General features: G+C 34.6%; 2 protein-coding genes across 2 annotated transcripts; one reads left to right on the top strand and one right to left on the bottom strand.

Annotated features, from left to right (window-relative positions):
- The first annotated feature begins 831 nt into the window (after window positions 1–831).
- On the top strand, window positions 832–8810 carry LOC104230488 (BRCA1-associated RING domain protein 1). The gene is made up of 13 exons (XM_009783313.2): window positions 832–1016; window positions 1885–1938; window positions 2062–2132; window positions 2426–2521; window positions 2620–2948; window positions 3371–3673; window positions 3781–3881; window positions 4391–4577; window positions 4684–4793; window positions 5263–5353; window positions 6514–6679; window positions 7464–7582; window positions 8279–8810. The coding sequence occupies exons 1-13, from the start codon at window positions 925–927 to the stop codon at window positions 8621–8623; spliced, it is 2064 nt and encodes a 687-aa protein (XP_009781615.1). The 5' UTR covers window positions 832–924; the 3' UTR covers window positions 8624–8810.
- A 1721-nt stretch (window positions 8811–10531) lies between these two features.
- On the bottom strand, window positions 10532–19272 carry LOC104230489 (protein PHOSPHATE STARVATION RESPONSE 1-like). Its single transcript, XM_009783314.2, has 8 exons — window positions 19133–19272; window positions 16403–17089; window positions 16068–16278; window positions 15912–15988; window positions 15771–15810; window positions 14529–14586; window positions 13788–13857; window positions 10532–11137 (listed from the first exon to the last, which is right to left on the bottom strand). Exons 2-8 carry the CDS (start codon window positions 17000–17002, stop codon window positions 10796–10798), a joined length of 1398 nt encoding a protein of 465 aa, XP_009781616.1. The 5' UTR covers window positions 17003–17089; window positions 19133–19272; the 3' UTR covers window positions 10532–10795.
- Between the last annotated feature and the right edge of the window lie 1671 nt (window positions 19273–20943).

Here is a 20943-nt window from a genome sequence, read left to right as displayed (position 1 = left end):
GATTGCTTTCTATTTCTCAAAATACTTCAATTGGTACACGCAAGAAATAGGCTAATTCAGCAGCCTTTTGTTCAATTTCTCGTGGAGTCAAATTCTTATCAGTACGAGTCAAGGGAATGGACCCCTGACCTCGGGTGTCCATATAAAGAACACGACGAGCATAAATACCCTCTTTAACTTCTATTCTAACGAACTGAATATCTTTTATAAGGAATCGGAGGAATATGCGACGATTTTTTCCCGGAAATCCCCAGCGTTCGTACTTGCAATTCTTCATTTTTATCGAAGAAAGATGCACGTGTATTTTAGGTTGAAGCGTATTTTTATTAACAAACAATTCATTAAGCGGACAATATCATTTGAGGGGGTCATTTCTGAACAGTTGTAAAAAATAAAGACAATTTTAAGTACTAGCGCAAAGTGGCTATCTGTGTAAATTTCTCGAACGAAAATTAGTATGGGTAAGTGCATAATTAATAAATACTTATTTTGTCTTGAAGTTTTAAACTAAAAATCTTAACTTAAGGACAATTCAGAGAATTTTTGTCCTGAAAATTTGATCGGAAAAACTAAAATCCAGGACACATCGGCTAATTCTTAAATAGTAGTCCTTTAGAGTGGCTACTTGGTGTCATTTCTACAAATTAGTAGTATTAATTGGGCCAGCCCAAAACATCCCATCTAAGCAACGGTTTTGTTAAAAAGCGGGAGACAATTTCCTGAATATCATAGAGCGCCAAAATTCGAACTTTATACCGCCAAATTCTTTACTCACCGAGTGTCCTGTATATATACAAAATAAACACACACACACACACACACACACACACACACACACACACACACACACACAGCGGAGTGAATTTCAGTTCTTTACTCAGCTGAAAAGGATTTGCAGACTGAAGCTGTGAGTGAATTTCAAGAATGGCAGCGGAGACTCAAAGCATTTCTCGGTTACTAAACCCATTGGCATTTCATATTCAGAAATTGGGTCTTGAACTCAAATGCCCTCTTTGGTAAGTTTTTTTTTTCCTTCATAACTCAATAATCTTTAATTTGATTTGGGTCTTTTTTTTTTTTTTTTTTTTTGTGTTAGAGACTCGTAGATCCTTTAGTTTTAAAGAACTAATTTATCTAAAGAGATAAAAAAAAGATTATGGAAAGAAAATGGACTCAATAGAGGATTTTTTTTTGTTGGAGATGCATGTGTCGTTGTATGATAAGTGCAATATTAAAGAATAATTTTGTTTTAATGAACCTCTATTTTTTTTTTTTTTTTTTTTTTTTGTTGTTGTTGTTGAAGTAGAAGGACCCAATAGAGGAAATGGAATTAGAAAATCCATATAGTTTGTCTCAACTAGTTTGCATTAGGGAATTTCCCGGTCAGAGATTCATATTGCATTGTATGGTATTTGTAAGATTAGAAAAAAAATCTTAGTTTACTGAAACTTTAATTCATTCAAAAGATAAAATCTTTATGGAATAAAATTGAACCAACTATAAAATATAAAAACATTTCATTAAATAAATTGGACTCAATGGAAGAAATGGACGTAAAAGATTCATAGAGGTGGATCTAAGATTTGAATTTAAGGCAAGGGTGGATCTAGCCCTTTGGTATGGGGTTCAACTTAACCTAGTAGTTTTGTTGTGGATTATAAATTTATATATAAAAATTTATTAAAACTATAACAAATAGTAGATACGAATTCATAACTTAATGGGTTCAACTTTTAAAAATTTAAAAGTTGAACCTATATAGTTTAAATCTTGAACATGCCTCGACTTTAATGGTTTGGACCATTTGCGTTATTAGGTTTGAATTTCAATACTTGTAAATATTTATGTAGATTTCTTAACACAAAGTTTCTTATGATTTTGCAGCTTAAACTTGCTGAATAAACCTATGTTGCTTCCATGCGATCATATTTTTTGCAAGTAAGTTATCATTTTGGGCTTCTTTGAAATTGGATTTTCTGTGATATTTGCTTGAATGTTTAAAATCTATGCTTTGAATATTGATTATCCAAAGATTTAAAAAAATATAATCTTTTTGTGCAGCCTTTGTGTTCCAAGGTCTACCCAAGTTCAATGTGAATGCCTTGTGTGCAAACATCAATATGTTAATGAAGGTACTATTACATGGTTTTATTACATTATTTTTGCTGTTTAATAACCAAATTCTGAAATGGGCCGCAAAACTAATTTGTCTGTAGGGAGATACACATTAGAAAGAACATTAATTCCCTCAAATGTTACTGCTTAAATGGTAGCAGTTGAAAAATAAATATATAAGAAGTTGTTTTCTGTTTTAGTTCATTAAGCTTTAGATGAGGTTATTCATACAGTTCAATGTGTGTGTGTGTGTGTCTTAGATTTTGTGAAGGAAGTAACTGTTGTTTTTGCCTTTATTGGAATGGTGCAGAAATAAGGGCAGTGCCTCATATGGAGAGTATGATAGCCATATTTAGAAGCTTAGATGCTACTTTCAATGCTAAAGTCTTTCAATTCCAGTCTCCTGGTAAATATATCTTAACCCATATATCAATTTTCTGTTATTTTCTTATCGCTAGTAAAGTACAGTACTACTCACACACAAAAATTGGTTTAATGTACCAGATGCTGGAACAACGTTAGAGCAGTCTCCCATTTCTGTTAATGCTGATGACAAATCAAGAAATGAGCAATCTGTCAAAGCCATAGTAAGCAGTAATGATCCAAACAAGGAAATTAATAGGCGGAATGGACATGGAATTCCTTGGAATGGCGTGAATAATTTGAGTCTCTTGCCTTCTTCTGACAGAAAGGCAGACTTAAAAAATGAAAGGAATGATGCAGAGGAAATAGATTTGAATCAAGTGCAACAACAATCGCCAGGCAGCTCTCATTCATCCGATAATAACAAAGACATAGTTAAAGAGACAAGTGAACTGAGAGTAAGAAATAATGTAAGTTTCATAAGTTGTTATTATAGTATGGTATTATATTCTCAAAAAGTATAGTATTATTAGAGTTGAGTCTTCACCTTTTCATTGGGTTTCATTCTTTGCAAATGGAATATTAAATGCCTGCTAAGTGCTAACTAAAGTTTTTGCATTCTTGGGGTAGCCCATTACTTACCAGAGGTTAGCCTTAAGTTAGAAATAGTTTCCTGTAGAAAAGGCGCACATCCATCCAATTAAAGTGCCTAAACATATAAACAATTTCTCTAGCTATATAGCAATATTTATGCTTGAACAAGTCCAGGGAAGTAGAGTAGCTAGTTATCTATGATATCATGATGACAGACTATCGAGATGGATGTGTACTGTTTCCATGATTATACGCAACAAAAAAGTTTCTTTTTTTGAGTATATTTGCTTGTTTTCAGGATATAAAAAGCCATATTGCAAAGAGGTCCGTAGAAGATAGCTCACATGTGGTCGAAGGTCTAGTGCACCATGCAGTTAAGCATGAACATGTGTTCGAGGAAAGAGATGTGAAGAGACAAAAGAAACTAAGCTATGAATTGTCAGAGACAATCTTGCAAAGTCATGCTACTGCCAACTCCGACTGCACTTTGGCTTGTAAATTGAGTGAATCTTCTTTGGTTGCTCAGCCAAAAGCAGTTTCAGATCAACATCTTCCGAAAGGAAGTGTTTGTGCTTTCTGCCACACATCTAAGATAACAGAGGTCAGTTATCTGCTTTGTACTATTTTAAAGGACAGATTTGAAAATAGTTAACATGTTTATTCTATTGATATAATCATTTCATATTTGGCTATGATTAATACTTGCAGGGAACTGGACCAATGCTGCACTATGCAAATGGAAGGGAGGTGGTGGGAGATGTTACTTCACTTTCAAAAGCCATACCTGTGCATATGAAATGTATTGACTGGTATGCAATTCCACAATTTAGCTTTGATATTTTGATATCAGTAACTTTTAATAACAAGCTCATAAAGAAAGCTCTAATGTGTTAGATTATGTTTTGTTTTATCATTTGTGTTGGATGACATACTAATGGTAAATGACTTCAGAACCATTCTTGTTTTTTTCCTTATCTTTTTGAGAGAATGTTTAAAGGCTTCTAGCCTTATTGATGGTTAATTACATTGAACTGGGGAAGTTTTATACTTGCCAGCTTGCAACTGTTGAGTTAGAACTTGGAAATATATTGCCCTCAACTGTTTAGTTGCTTATGGAACCAACTAGGCAACATCTGTATATTTGACATTATACTAGATGATTTATTGTTAGTATTCCACCTGAGCTTGTCCACATTTTACTTAGTTCTGCCCTTATTGTATTACCTTCTTTTTACAGCTAGCAACATTTTCATTTATTATTATTTGGGGTTCTGCAGTGTTTAACAAGTCCATTTTACTATTTAATTCCATTTTGTAGGGCACCTCAAGTATATTATGATGGAGATACCTTGAGAAATTTGGAGGCTGAATTGGCAAGAGCTGCAAAACTCAAGTGTAGTGGCTGTGGCCTAAAGGGTGCAGCACTTGGCTGCCTCATGAAGTCATGCCGCAGGAGTTATCATATGCCTTGTGCATTTGAAATCCAAGACTGTCGATGGGATTGTGTAAGTAGAGCAATATAATGCATCCAGTCAATTATTTTACCAATCTGAGATCTATAAAGATTGTTATTTTCCTTCTCTCCCTCAATGTCCTCATCTTTAATTGCAGGACAACTTTGTAATGCTGTGCCCGAGTCATAAATCTGTTAAATTTCCAAGTGAGAAGTCAAAGTCTAGGAAGCGTGCCAGTATGGAAGCTTGTCCAAAATCTGCTCCCATGTAAGAACTATATGTTATGGAAGTCCCATATTACTCCCTCCATTTCAATTTATGTGTCTTCCTTTCCTTTTTTAGTCTATTTAAAAAAGAGTGCCTCTTTCTATATTTAGTAACTGTCTAACTCCAACGTTCCACACTGCATATTTAAGACCACAAGATTCAAGGACATTTACGTACATTATACACATCTTAACTTTAAGATCACACGATTTAAAAGTTTTCCTTTTTTTAAATTTCATGTCTAGTCAAACTAAGACACATAAATTGAAACTGAGGGGTATTTTTTTATCACCTTGCTTAACTGAAGGCACTTAAAACAATGATGAAAGATCATCTTGAATCATATTAAAATCTCTATTTCAAATGACATAGAATACACAATTCCCTCCCTGTCCTAGCCTCCATGGTTTAAAGCTTGTAAGACACACACATGATTTTTTCTCATTTGGAATGTTAAATTTGTATGCAGAGCATCTGAGCGATTGAATTTTTGGGAAACATCATCAGATGGACCCAAAGAATGGGTTCTATGTGGATCTGCTCTATCCCCAGAAGAGAAGGTTGGTCTCCTTTCTATAGTAAGAATGCATTCTGCTAGTTTCTTTCATATGCATGCAAAATACCATGCACATATTTTATGACTGCTTGATCAGTTTTTAAATATCATGGATCAAATCACTAGCACAAAGTCATTTTATAGGCCATTGTCGCCACTATCAAGTTACCAAGCAAAACCAACTTATCTATTTAGCTCTTTGTCATTATATAAGCAGACAACTAATAGCCTGTTTGGCCAAGCTGGATAAGTAAGCTTATTTTGAGAAATGCTTTTTCTAAAAGTACTTTTGGAGAGAGTTTGTGTTTGGCTAATTACTATGAAAAGCACTTTTGAGCAACTATTTGTGTTTGGCCAAGCTTTTCAGAAAGTGCTTTTAAGTATCAAATTACAAATAAGGACATGAATAGATTTACTTAATAGTTAATATTATAAGTAAATAAATAATCTCAAAAATTTGTTATTACATGCAATAATTAAATCTTTTCATTTTGTTTAAGTAAAATATGAAAACAAAATTAAAAAGTACTTAATTCTTTTAATTCAAGTTAAATATAAAAGTATTCACCCCTAAAGTCACTATATATTAGAAAGCTATCCTAAAAAAAAGAAGAAATATTTATACACTAATATCCTAAGCATTAGGTTTAACAGTTATTTTGGTATATACTATATTTTGTTAAGGGCATTTTTGGTAAGAAGAAAAGTTAATTGCTTTTGCTTTTGGAAAGTGACTACTTTTTTCTGCTTCTCATAAATTGCTTCTGCTTCCCAAAAGCACTTTTTTTCTCAAAAAAGCTTGGCCACACACCTCAAGTTAGAAAAAAAAAGTGCTTTTGGAAAGAAAAAAAAGTACTTTTGACCTCTTGAGAAGCTTGGCCAAAAAAGTGCTTTTGGGAAAAGTGGTTTGGGGTTATTTTAGTTTGATTATTCCCCAAATGGTTTGACTTGATTTCTGTCAGTGTTAGTTTATTCTTCTGTTGTCTGTTAATTTTCACACCTCCACAGCTGAATTAGCTATTTATTATGTTTATTTGTTACAATTTGGTGGAGTAAAATAATCAAATAAGTGTAGCTCTTTTAGTTTGTGAATTTGTTGGCTGAATTATTTTTACTTCCATCAATATTGGTTAATCATAACTGGTTCTTCTGATCTTATTTCAGTATATGATGGTCAAGTTTGCTAATATGTGCGGCGCAACTGTGTGCAAGACTTGGAACCCAAATGTCACCCATGTCATTGCAGCAACCGATGAAAAGGGTGCATGCACCAGAACACTGAAAGTTCTCATGGCAATTTTGGGTGGAAAATGGATCCTAACAATTGATTGTAAGCTCTTTCTTCTTTTTGTCTTACATGGTTAAGTTAGCTTATTTGTTCATCTGGTTCTCCATTATGGGAGAGGCATGTAAAATTGCCTAAGAAGTAGGGTATGCGATTAAGTAAACTAAGTATGCAATTAAGTAAACTAGGTTAGCATAGTTTTATAGGCATGTAAATAAATAAATTTAGCTTGACAATATAAGAACTAGAGTATCTGGTATTTAGAAGGATTGGAAAGGACAGAGAGAGAGGAATGCTATGGTACCAAGAGTGAAGCTAGGAGCTTAGGTACAACTTTGTTCGAATCTAGTAGCTTTTGCTCAAACATTATATTTGTGTTAAGAAATTCAATAAATATGTATAGATATTAAATTTAATCCCAATTATTAGTACTGGAAATAGTCATTTTTAAATCCAGAACTTTGCCTCTGTATGGTATATGTCGGAGTTGTTATGCACATTCCAAAGACTCAGAGTATTAAGATACCAAAATGGTGCTCTATAGCATGATCATGGTACTTTATTGGAACTATGCTCTGCTTGGTTTGGAGCAATACTATAACTTGCAAAAGCAAAGTGGTTATTTTTTCTGTAGATTCTGTGTCCTATCATGGTTAGCAATATAAATAATAAGCTCAAGTAGTTCTATAATTTTCTCTTACTGTGAAGAACATGCCTTGATAAATGAATTATCCCCCATGAATAGAGACAAGACTAGGACAATATACTTCAAACAATTGACCTATTAGCTCAATTTAAATGATGCTAATACAACTTCCCTTATTTCCAGGGATAAAAGCCTGCATTGCAGCAAATTGTCCTGTGAACGAAGAACCTTATGAAGTTAACCTGGACAATCATGGCTGTTTTGGTGGCCCTAAAGCTGGTAGACTTAGGGCTTCATCCAATGTAAGTATTCATTTTTCTCCTATAGGGATAAGAATTTATGTAAGCATTTATATTTCTGCTGTGATAAGAAATGCATTTACAATGCTGCTTGTGAACATGCTTTATGACAAAAAGGGCCCCTTATGTATGAAGGTAGGTTTAAAGTAGTCCCTTAAGTATGCATTAAACAGTTTTGATCCTTTAAGTTTGCCAAAACTTAACATTTTTGGTCTTTGTCAAATATATAACAAGCTCTAATTGTTAGATCTGATGGAAAGTTGGAACTGAGAAAAAAGTTTAGCCGGGAACTCACATTTATAGTTATAAGTTTTGTAGTTTCTCCTTTTTTTTTTATATCTATTTCTGGAGTATAGTGCATTGTTTAGGTGTAATTTTTACTATTTTTGAAAATTTTGTGGTGGCTAGTGCAATTTTTGTGTTGTATTTTTTAGGATTTGACGGGATGTTCTTGATGTTTAAGGTTAAATTTTTCTCTCTACATTTTCCATCAAATCTATCGAACATAAATTGTTAAATATTTGAGGACCAAAAATGTTCAGTGCATACTTAAGGGACTACTTTGAATGTACCCTCAAACATAAGGAACCATTTTTGTCATTTTCTTGGAACATCTTTGCTGATTTTCTTAGTAACAAGGTGCATGAAGTTCTAAACAAAATTATGGCACAGTAAAAAGATTCCTTGTTTCTTATACAGGCACCTAAACTTTTTGATGGTTTCAAGTTTTATTTGAGTGGAGATTATGTGGCAGCTTACAAAAAGGATCTATTAGATCTAGTTGAAAAGGGTGGAGGTTCCATCATTCACACTAAGGAACAGCTGATTTACCAGATTGGTCCTATGCAAACAACTAACTCATCTTGTCTAGTTGTTTATAACCTTGATCCACCACGCGGTTGCATGTCTGGCGAAGATAGCAATGTTTTGCTGCACAGACAAGCTGAGGCTGAAGATTTGGCCAAGCAAATTGGTTGTCAAGTCATTCAGCATACATGGATCCTGCAGTCTATTGCTGCATGTAAATTAGAACCTTTCTGCTGATATAGCATTGCAAGTTTCAATATAACAGCGATCACTAGTTTTTCGTTTAGGAAGATCCGGTGAAGTAACTTTATTCATTTGACAGATGAGAGTAAACTGTCTTGTTTGTATGAGGCTGTTGTATATTTTCTATAACTGAGTAATATAGTGAATCTTAAAGCAAAGTTTTTTCTGCCAAGAGATGAAATGGAGTACTAGCAGCTCTCCACAATGAGATGAAACTTTGGAATTCTGGAAGTTACATAACCTTAGTGACAAAAGTGAGAAAGGTTTTTGACAATGAGAGTTATAAGTTTCCTTAGCAAACTAATGTTTTTTCTTCTTTGGTTATGGACTTGGTCAGCTGAGCAGATTCCAATGTCTTCTGCAACTCTTTATTTGTAGCATAAGTGTTATGAATAGATTTTTTTAAAATAATAAATAAGATTTTTTTTTAATAAAAGTGGTGTTCGGTCTAGCTTGTGAGTTTCTTGGCTAATTCAAGATGTTAGATTTTGAGTTTGGGTCATGAGTTGCCCATGTGAACTGACCTGACCCGACCCAATAAGAAGAGATGAAGTTAAAAAGTTACTAAATGAAGTTACTTATTAGTTACAACACCCACAATAAAATTTTAACATTCTTCTCCTTTTCAAATATAAAAGAGGGTTTCCTCTTCTTCAAAAAAAGATACATAGAATAATTCTCTTCTTCTCCCAACACAACACACCTTACAAAGAGGTAAGGCTTTAGTTTGTGAAATAAACTTTGTTTCCTAGTGATTCAAAGTGGATTTGGGGCAATTATCTTGGTAGCAATTATAACAATTTTCATTGTGCGTAACAAGGTACACAATTTATTGTTCTTGTTCTGTAATTAAGATTTAACACTAGAGATACTTGCTACCTTCCACCAGCATAGATATTGGTAACTTTGTCAAAGTTATAAATAGTATTTTGCTATAGGAATGAAAGAGAGTTTTAAATATGAAGCTCAAGAAAACATAAAAGGCATAACAATGGTATAAATGAGAGATATTAACATTATCCATGTACAATTCTTGTGTCCATTTTTCTTATATATGTCAACCACTCTTGATAAATGCTAAGTAAATTGCCAACTTCCAAGCCTTTGTTGTAACATTATATGCAGTCTGGCAGTCCCTCGCACATACAATGACACATTTGACAGGTTAGAAATTGCTTATGTATTATGCCAATCCCTCGCGCATACAATGTTTTTTCTTTTCATCTTTTGAAGAAAAAAAAAACTCTTATTGTTCATAGAAGGAAGTAGATTTTATATTTTTTAAAATTGTTATAATTGGTTCTCGTACTTCGAATCACATCATTCCAGTTTTGGAATGGAGAAAGTATTTCAGTAAGATTTTTATAGTGTATAATCAGGATATGCGCTATATGTAATACATACGTATATATTATGATCAAACACTTACCATCGTACCAAAAGTTATACTAACTGATAACAAAGGAGCAACTTTATTTTTTAACAAAGCCTACCAAACATGAACCATATTCAGCCATGATCTCGACCCCGGCTATCCCTTCACCTTGGCCTCGCCAGAAGCGGATCTAGGATTTCTAGAACATGGGTGCACCACAGAGGGGAAAAAATGTTAAGTGGGAATTGATCTCTATTTCTTTGATTAAATAATTAAGTATTGAACCAAGTGCACCATTCAACCTTTATGGAGCGTGAGTGCCAATACATAATACTGGACCAATTCTAGAAAATATGTACATAAGATATCTAGTTTAGCGGAGGGACCATGAGTTCACGTGCCCCGTAATATGGGCTATAGATCCGCCCCTGGGCCTCGCCATAGGCAGGACGTTGGCATTACCCAATAATATATACATTAGATGCGGGTGCATAATGTTAGTTGCTAAAATGCTAATTAACAGAGGATTAGACAAATGCAGCTTTAAAGACCATCTATAATTCCTCAATTCTTCCAAGAATAACTCTTAAAAACACCATATATTAACAATACAAAAGGAAAATCCTGATATTTCTTTATCATGGATGCTGAAGCAGAGGACAAACCAGGCCCATCTGAATAATCTATGGGAGGGATAACAAAAATGTTAAAGCTTGTTTACTCAAGAATTTGATGTTCCAAACATCAATAGGAACTTAGTATCCTACTAAAGGTTTGTGAACTGCATAAGATTATTCATCCAGTTTAGCACGCTTCGTTGGTGGTGTATTTGATGAGCTTGAATTATTTGTCTCAAGATTTCCAAGATCTTCTCTTTCTTGCTCTTTCTGCTTCTCCCCCACCTTTTGAGTTATATAATCTCCTGCTTCTTGAGGATTGCTTGGTGGCACTGCTGGATCATTTTTGTTTGAGGAGCGTTGAACTGCATCTGTCGATTGTGCAGAGGCATCCTCAGCTATGGATGATGAGGCCTTTACCAAGTCAGTACTCGGAATCGACTTGCATTGCTTTTCAAACATCTCCTGGAGATATCGCCCTTGTTCTTCTATACGCAGCTGCAGATTTCTTTGAATCTGTAAAAGTTCGTGACAATAAAAGCACGCATTACATATGATACCACGTAAGTTTCCTTAGATTCAATGAGCGGGCAATTCATCCATCTATCAGCATCATAGAGGTATAGAGTTCTTGCCCATGAAAGAGTTGATTCCGCACCAAAATTAAGCAGTGAGAAACTCAAAATCAATTATTTCAACAATAATCAAAGAAGAGAAGCACAAACTAACTACTTCTGTTGTTAATTTTTATTTTTATTTTTATTTTTTAAGGAACTACTTCTCTATGCGAAACAACCTCTCTACGAAGGGGTAAGGCTGCATTCACACTATCATCCTCAGACCCCAATTGTGGAATTACACTGAAATTTTTTTTGTTGTAGTTAAGGAACTACTTCTGTTGTAATTATACAGGAATTATATAGAGATATCCCAAAAGCTTCACCTTTAACTTCAGAAAGGGCAAAAGAAAAGCCATGCCATGCCATGCCACTATTTTATACCACAAAGACAACAGTTAAAAAGCAATCTCCAACAAAATAATGCAGGACAAGGAATCTTCTATATGCTCAAATTAAGGACCCAATTTCTTGCGGATGATGCAAACAGTGATGACCTATCAAACTGAAACTAGAAACACCAGAGGCGGATTCAGGAACTCAAGAAGATGGACGCACTATTATGAAGAGGTAGATCTAGAATTTATATTTGCCGGATTTGATGTTAGGCTGAGGAGGATGAGGAGAAATGTGTCTATTTCTAAAAACCAGTTCGGATTCATGCCGGGACGGTCAATCACAGAAGTCACTCATCTTGTGAGGAGACGGGTGGAGCACATAGGGAGAGGAAGAAAGAAGACTTGCAGATGGTGTTTATTGACCTAGAGAAAGTCTACGACAAAGTCTCGAGGTAGGTTCTATGGAGATGTTTGGAGGTTAATGGCATCCCAGTAACGTACACTAGGGTGATTAGAGATATATACGATGGTGCTAAAACTCGGGTGAGGACTGTGGGAGGAGACTCAAAACACTTCCCAGTGTTGATGGGACATCAGGGATCAACTCTTAGCCCATTTTTTATTTGCTCTGGCGATGGATGTGTTGAGGCGACACATCCAAGGGGAGGTGCCATGGTGTATGTTATTTGCAGATGATATACTGCTGATTGACGAGACACGATGCGGGGGTAACACTAGATTGGATGTTTGAAGACAGACCCTTGAGTCTAAAGGTTTCAAGTTGAGTAGGACGAAAACATAATACTTGGAGTGCAAGTTCAGTAAGGCTCGCATCTGGTGTTTTGTGTGATAAGAATGTGCCACCGAGACTTAAGCGCAAGTTCTACAGAGTGGTAGTTAGACCGACTATGTTGTATGGTGCTGAGTGTTGGCCAGTCAAGAAATCCAATGTCCAGAAGATGAGAGTAGCAGAAATGAGGATGTTGAGATGGATGTGGGCATACCAGGAAAGATAAGATTATGAATGAAGTTATTAGGGACAAGGTATGAGAGGCCCTTGTGGAAGACGAATTGCGGGAATCGAGGCTAAGAAGGTTCGGGCACATGATGAGGAGAGACATCGATGCCCCGGTTAGGAGGTGTGAGAGGTTGACGAGTTTGCGAAAGGGTAGAGGTAAGCCAAAGAAGTAATGGGAAGAGGTGATTAGGCAGAACATGACATTGTTTCAGCTTACCGAGGGTATGACCCTCGATAGGAATGTGTGGAGGTCAAGAATTAGGATCGTAGGTTGATAGATAGTAGAGAGTTTCTCCTAATCGTACCAGTAGTATTAGTATTATTCTTACATTTTCGTGTTCTTAGATCTTTGTTATTCCATATTGTGTCATTCTTACCAGTATTGTTAGTAGTATTCTTGTATTTCTCATTTTTAGATCTTTGTTACTACACATAGTGTCATTGTTTTTTTTTTTCTTGTGTTGTTATTGTTGGTTGCTTCCTGTTTAGTATTTCTTAAGCCGTGGGTCTATCGGAAATAGCCTCTCTACCCTCCCCAAACCCCATTGGTGGGATTACACTGAGTTTATTGTTCTTGTTGTTGGATTTGATGTTAGGAATCACATTGCTAGAAAAAAAAATAGTTGTCTTCAAAATTTATTTATTTATTTTGGGTCCTTTTCAAAAAAAAAAAATTATTTTTTTGGTGTAAGAAATGTTTAGTTGAAAGTCGAGATCAATATATGGAGTTTTTGGATGTGCTAAGCAACTTGTAACTGAAAGTATGCTATCATAGGTGTTGGTCTGATCCTGGTGTAATCTTATGTACCATCTTGGTACTTTTATCAATAAAACTTTTACCTTATCAAAAAAAAAAAAAAAATGAACCCATTACACTTTTAAAATTATAGGTTCAAAATTATATTCTTTCTGCAATTTTGGTGAGTTTCACATATATATTTATACTCCGTATCGAAAACAAGGCCGGTCGGGGTGGGATTTGAACCATTGATTTCACTTGTAGAGGTGCACTATTCATTGCACAATAGGACACTTTGAGCTTGAGTGTACACAAGTATATTCAAGTAGTTTTGAAGAAATATAATATTGCAATATATGCTCTAGGGAGAGGAACATGGGTTCACGTGAACCCATACCCCATCACCTGGATGCACCCCTGCACAAGATCATGTTGCTAAGGCAAGAATTTATACCTCAAGTTGTTCATGCAGCTGTTTCTGAACTTCCATCTGTAACCGCAATGCTTCAGTGATCTCAATACCCCTGATCGAAACCCAAACACATCATATAACAAAGATAACACGAGAGTACAGGTTACAGTTAGTTATGAGGGGAAAACTTCATAGCGATTCAAATAGAGCCCTTTAAGCCACCATGCCATTCTACTTAAAGGACCTGTTCTACATTACATGTGCACATAGAACTATTCCAGCTGTCTTACCTCCATCTATCAGAGCCCTAACTTAACTTTTCCAATATTTTCCTTTCCCTTATCTTCCAATTTTGTTGACAACCTGAATAAAATCCTACTTTTAACAAGTAGATCCTTCAATAAAATTTCATATTCACCATCATTTTCACCCTTTGTCTTTTTGGAATTACCTTATACATATACCAGACCAAATGGAATATCTATTTCTCCAAATAGGTTCATGCAAGGTTGTACCAATCTAGATAATAAAATTATTGAAGCCACTATATCTCAATATATGGTTTATGTTTTCCGTCTACAGCCATATGGCAAAAGCACCAGACTGTCAATAAAGTCCATTATAAGCAACATCGGTTAAGCACATTATGCCCCAAATATATGCCATTGGAAGTAGGCAATACACTCATTAGTTTATGCACAAGAGAATATAAAATCTTATCCAAATTCCAAATGATGCATATCATTAAGCCAGAAAACAGAGGCAATGGACCCAACTACTAACGTTTTTAAGTCCAGAGCTGACAAATCACCAATGGATGACTCTTTCTTCTCAGAGGACCCTGTTATGAGAAGGGAAAAAATAAAGGGGCTTCAGCAAACAATAATTTGAGTGAAAGGAAATATAAAAGCCTGACAGATATAGAGGTTTATTAGCATTCTCCAAGCACAAATAATCTCTGATCACAAAAAGAGAACGTTAATATGTTAAGGATAAATCCATTTGGCTTTTTAGAAGAAGACAAACAAAAACTTAGGAGATTTCGGCAGTGGTGTTTGAAGTTTACTTGTTCCAGTTAAATAGTGCAAACTTTGACTAGTTTCTTATTATCTTGGCAATCGTATATGAAGTTAATAATACCAGTTAAAGTGCCAAATTTTTACCAATTTGCTATGTTACACCTTTCACGCATGTATTATTTCACGTCCTTGACACGTCTCAAAAAAATAATTTCCTAAGATATGGGCAAATGCCGTGTCATATTAAAGTTACAGAGCAAAATTCCATGTTTCTTTTCCTTTATTTGCTTATAGGAGAAAGGCACAAATTAAGAAACATTTAGTCAAAGCTATAAGCATATTATACAAAGAAAGCAATAAATATAAATCCCGAAATCTCAGCTCCATTTTCAGGAGGGGGGACGGAGGGAGAGGGAGAGGGAGAGAGAGAGAGAGAGAAGGTCAATATTGTCAGTGTGGCTTTCTTGTTCAAGTAACATAAACCTAACATAGGTTTCATACGGTGAGATTCTGTGAACCATAGCTTGCATATTTAGCATGAACTAAAAACAAAACAAAGAAAGCTCCTATTTACACAAAAGGCAATCACCATACAAATGATAAATTGTTGATCTTTACTATCTAAAATCTTATCTTCATCATCTGCTACTATGCAAAAAAAAAAAAAAGAAGGGATGATTGAGAAGTGTCAGTGTATTCAACATATACTTTTATTAACCTCTTGTGATTCAATGTGATATATGAAATAGCACCAAAAAAAACCAATAACTCCACATAGCATAAAAATAATGCACACATATACACACACAAAAAACACAACTTTTTTCACTTAAGAAAAGAAGAAACTAAATTTTTTAATTACAAAAACAAAAAAATTAGACATCTACTGGATCGAGTAACAAATACGCAGGCCCTAAAACTCAATTTTTTTAACGACTTTTGAAAACAGAGACAAAATTAAGACACATGTAAAAAACACACAAGGGAAAAAGAAATAGCTGCATACCCTCTAATGCTTCTGGTTTATATCTAGCTGTTCGATATTTCTGCATTATAAGAAATTGTATCAAAACTCCATCAGTTAAATAATAGAGCATGTCTATATGTGAAAGTATCTAACTTTGAAAATGCAAAGAGCAGAACAAACCTGCAAATGGCTTTTTACGTGATAGATGGTCAAACCTTCAACTTTCATTAACTTCAACACACCCTTGGGAGTAGCTCCTGTATTTCAAAGTAGAATTATCGAGCTAGACAACACTCCAATACTTATTTAATATGCAAAGTAAGGAGAGCGAAGTACTTTCACTTCCACCAAGTTTGTTGACTGCTTCCACAAACGCTTCATGAAGTTCTGGTGTCCAACGCATTCGTTGCTTCGATGAAGCACCACTTGCAGTGGATGATGCAGGAACAATGGCAGATGTTTCTACAGATGCAGTAGGAACTTGTTGCAATGGTTGGCCTTGGTGTACAGGGAAATTTGAAGGTTGTTTTTGTTCCTGATATTGCATCTTTAATCACACAACAAAGAAATGTAAGAGCCGTCTCCTTTTTAATTAAAGAAAGGAGAGTAAGAAAACAAAAAGCAAATTAAGATGAATAACAATCCAGTAGTTGGTATAGAACAAAACTGACCTTTGGCTCGGCATCAGCAATGCCAGTATCTAACATGATGTCGTTCCAGTTAGAAGTCAGAGCATCATCATCATTCATTACAAGGTCAGCCCATTCCGGCCAATCACTTTGTTTACTAAGATCCTCAGATGGGATGCGACAATCACCTGTATTGCTACAATCTAGTTGAGTGTTGTGGACGGGGGTATTTAACGAGTAATCGAGGTAATCAGGCAATGGTGCTGTACACCAGGGTTCATTATTTTCATTAAGATACTGGCTTGATGCTGCAGATTGAAGAACTATGGAATTAGCTAATGGGATTAATGCCTCATTATTTGTTGACTGAGAAATGAAAGGTATAGGTGCAGAATGCTCTTCATGAGGAAGAACAGATGAAAAGTGAAGATTGGTGGAGAATCCTGACGATGAAGACAACAAATGACCGACCGCCCCACTGTTTGAAGGCAATGAAGAAAGGACAGCCCTCGGCAACATAGGATATTTGTCCTCCAAGCTTGCTGGAAGCACGGGTAATGAAGAGTGAGCTCCTGATGCTCCAAAATTACTGAGTTGATGCGCGCCCGCCCTCTGGACGGATAAAGTAGGACGCGCCTCCATATCCTATTTTAGGAATACCAAACACAACTAAATTCACTTTAAATAGAATCTTCTAGCATTTTTGTCACTTACGGCAAAGGCTGATTCCTGCATCACAAGAAAGGAAATAAAAAACAGAGCTAATAAGCACAAAACGGAACAGCACACTAACAAGTTTCCTCAAAGGTTGTTTAAAACCCGTGGTGCTTAGAACTAGACTAAATCATCAAGGAAAAAGTTATTGTTACTATCCTAAAGAATAAAAATTGGAAAACTCAAACAGATGATAGAGCTGAATTAAAATACATGAAAACAAATTACTAAAACTGAAAAAGAGCGTACAAGAGAATATCAGTATTCCCCAACTAGAATCAAATTTGACCGTGAAAAGTAGTTCATCAGTAGGAAACAATAACCAAATGGTTGCATGATAGCTACAGGCTAAAACAAAAGAGATAGTTACAGTTTTCAAACATATGACAGCTAACTTCACTAGCAAGGCGAAATCTAAACAACTGGCACCAACATGTAGAATATCTTATATAGCTATAGTCATTCTGTAAGCATGATACTCTTTACAAAACTTGATGCTAGTTTGAATTTAGGTTTCTGACCACCCAAGAGAACTCAAACCTGTCATAACTTTAAAGACATAGCATGTCTCGAAAAATAACTATGGACTGTAGCATCACCGCTGATACAAAGATCTGCCATAGAAATGCCAATGAAAAAGTACTATGAAATATGAATTGTATGTAGACACTAATCCTTCCATACTATAGCACGGATTTAAACCATGCAGGTGGATATCTATTCATAGGTAGGATAGAACATAACGAGAAGATTGATTCAACTCGAAGCATACATAGAGCTTGTGGTATGGTAGAAAAAAGGACTTATGAAAACATTACAAGACTAATGCAGCATTTTGTTTCTCTTGAGGGGGGAATTCTGAAAGCAGGCATCTAGCCCTCTTACAACTTGATAAGAGATTGACTAAATCACACACTACAAGGAAAAAGCCCCAGTTCCTTCATAAAACATGTCTATTGAGAACGGGCCACCTGTAGCAGAATTTCCTACAAGAGGATTCAAAAAAAGGTCTTATCGGAAACAACCTCTCTACCTTCACAAGGTAGGTAAAGTTGCATACACACTACCCTCCCCAGACTCCACTTGTGGGATTATACACGGTCTGTTTTACTCTCTACCTTCACAAGGTAGGTAAAGTTGCGTACACACTACCCTCCCTAGACCCCACTTGTGAGATTACACCGGGACTGTTGTTGTTGTGGTGGTTTGATTAAAAAAAAATTGGATTCACAAAATTACTAAAATGTCACACCTAAGGTTCACACCTATGACCTAAAGCAATTGTTGAACCCCCTTTACCACTAAGATAGAATCTTACCTTATGTCAAAGTGAATTCAACAATTTATATATAATCAAGAAATTTGTTTTTCCTTATTTACGCAGTATAATTTCTAAGCGAAGAGGATTTAATTGAACCCCCTCGCACAACCTAGCTCCGGCCCTGCTAGAGGCGAATCTAGAAAATTGGTAGCGGGTTTACGTTAACCTAGTAACTTTTGTCCAGACCGTATATGGATTAAGAAACCTACTAAATATTTATAAATATTGACGGTGAATTCAATTATTATTGAATATTTAACTTAACGTCATTACAAGAACCCATAAACTTCAAATCCTGAATCCGTTTCTAGCCCCTGCCAGCCACCTTTCTTCATCTGTTGCCTTTTGTTTAGTATGGATTTGATATCAAAGTTAATTTAGCAGAAGAATAACTACAATAACCTAAAGCTTCTGCCTTTACTTCAATGCCACAACCAATTAAACCGAATAATTATTTTTTACAGACTTTACAAAGTCAAGATTACAACTTTCAAATAATCAGAAACCGATTTAGCTGCTCAATTTTTTTTTTTGGTCAAAAGCTGCTCAAATTTAATAAGACTAACAACTAAAAGTTTAACAAAAAAACAAATAAAGCTACAGTAATGCATGGAAACATTATAATTCCTAGCTTGCGTCAAATACATTTATTGAATCAAAAAATTCGATACCTAAAAATTCGGATTATTTCAACAAAATTTAATGAAGATAAATAAAAGGGAATACGAAATTAATACCTAAAAATTCGAGGGTTCCGGTCGCCGGCGAATTTGAAAGGAAAATGAACGGTGACGACTGAAAGTTCTTTGGCTTTATTTTATTTGGGTTTTTCTTTGGCTGCAAATTTTGTACTACCTTTTGATTGAAAGGGCAACCCGCCTTGTTGAGATAAATAAAATAGTTTAAACAAATATTTTTAAGATTAAAATTATTAAATATTTTTTTGAGGAGTGTGTAAAAACTTTACAAGATACTCTTATCCGTCTCATATTATGTGTCGTATTTTTTTTTTACACGCTCCTTAAGAAATATTAATTAGCATTCTACCCTTATTTATGTTTTAAGATATAGTCTCTTTTCATTAAATATTTATTTTATTTATGTGTTATCTCTATCTTCAAGAACAATTATTACTAAGAGTAAAAAAAAAAATTTATCTTAAACTTCTAAAATGACAAATAATTTGAGACAACTATTTTTAGTAAACATGACTATTAATATGAGACATAACGAGTAAATAATATGGACCTAAATAGTAATTTTTTAAGTAAAATTATTGAATTTGATGAGTAATAAATTATTGAGTAAGTGTTTGTGGTAAATACAAAGCAAAGTGGGAATATGACAGGGAGGGATCCCACTTTATAAAAGGAATGCAAATTGGATAATGAGTGGACAGCTTTATGGGTGCACATGTGCTAAAAAAAAACCATTCATTATGAAATTTAATTAATTTTATAAATTCTCCGCATTCAACACTAGTCAACTTTTATAGTGTACGAATAGTACCGTAAAATCTTTTGTAGTATACGAATAGTACCGTAAAATTTAATTATAAATTCTTTTCATTCAATACTAGTCAATTTTTGGGGTGTACGAATAGTACCATAAAATTTAACTAATTTTATAAATTCTCCTCATTCAATAGTCAACTTTTAGAGTGTATGAATAGTACCCTGAAATTTAATTAATTTTATAATTCTCCTCGTTCAACACTAGTCAACTTTTGGAGTGTACGGATAGTACCGTAAAATTTAATTATAAATTCTTCTCATTCAACACTAGTCAACTTTTGGGGGGTACGAATAGTGCCATAAAATTTAATTAATTTTATAAATTCTCCTCGTTCAATACTAGTCAACCTTTAGAGTGTACGAATAGTACCCTGAAATTTAATTAATTTTATAATTTTCCTCGTTCAGCACTAGCCAACTTTTGTGGTGGACGAATAGTACCGTAAAATTTAATTATAAATTCTTCTCATTCAACACTAGTCAACTTTTGAGGTGTACGAATAGTACCGTAAAATTTAATTATAAATTCTTCTCATTCAACACTAGTCAACTTTTGGGGTGTACGAACAGTACCATAAAATTTAATTAATTTTATAAATTCTCCTCGTTCAATACTAGTCAACTTTTAGAGTGTACGAATAGTACCTTGAAATTTAATTAATTTTATAATTTTTCTCGTTCAGCACTAGTCAACTTTTGTGGTGGACGAATAGTACCGTAAAATTTAATTATAAATTTTTCTCATTCAACACTAGTCAACTTTTGAGGTGTACGAATAGTACCGTAAAATTTAATTATAAATTCTTCTCATTCAACACTAGTCAACTTTTGGGGTGTACGAACAGTACCATAAAATTTAATTAATTTTATAAATTCTCCTCGTTCAATACTAGTCAACTTTTAGAGTGTACGAATAGTACCTTGAAATTTAATTAATTTTATAATTTTTCTCGTTCAGCACTAGTCAACTTTTGTGGTGGACGAATAGTACCGTAAAATTTAATTATAAATTTTTCTCATTCAATACTAGTCAA

This window comes from Nicotiana sylvestris, chromosome 2 (assembly GCF_000393655.2).
Source record: "Nicotiana sylvestris chromosome 2, ASM39365v2, whole genome shotgun sequence".
Lineage (NCBI taxonomy): Eukaryota > Viridiplantae > Streptophyta > Magnoliopsida > Solanales > Solanaceae > Nicotiana > Nicotiana sylvestris.
Note: the sequence above shows the minus strand (reverse complement) of the source record. Positions and strands in the feature narration are given on the sequence as shown.

Excerpts from the sequence above, each read along its gene's own strand:
- LOC104230488 (XM_009783313.2), top strand. The coding sequence starts at position 925 with ATGGCAGCGGAGACTCAAAGCATTTCTCGGTTACTAAACCCATTGGCA. Across the intron at positions 3,882-4,390 it reads CATATGAAATGTATTGACTG|GGCACCTCAAGTATATTATG; the intron begins GTATGCAATTCC and ends TCCATTTTGTAG. Across the intron at positions 5,354-6,513 it reads CTCTATCCCCAGAAGAGAAG|TATATGATGGTCAAGTTTGC; the intron begins GTTGGTCTCCTT and ends ATCTTATTTCAG.
- LOC104230489 (XM_009783314.2), bottom strand. The coding sequence starts at position 17,002 with ATGGAGGCGCGTCCTACTTTATCCGTCCAGAGGGCGGGCGCGCATCAA. Across the intron at positions 14,587-15,770 it reads TAAACCAGAAGCATTAGAGG|GGTCCTCTGAGAAGAAAGAG; the intron begins GTATGCAGCTAT and ends TTCTCATAACAG. Across the intron at positions 11,138-13,787 it reads AGCTGCATGAACAACTTGAG|ATTCAAAGAAATCTGCAGCT; the intron begins GTATAAATTCTT and ends GAACTTTTACAG.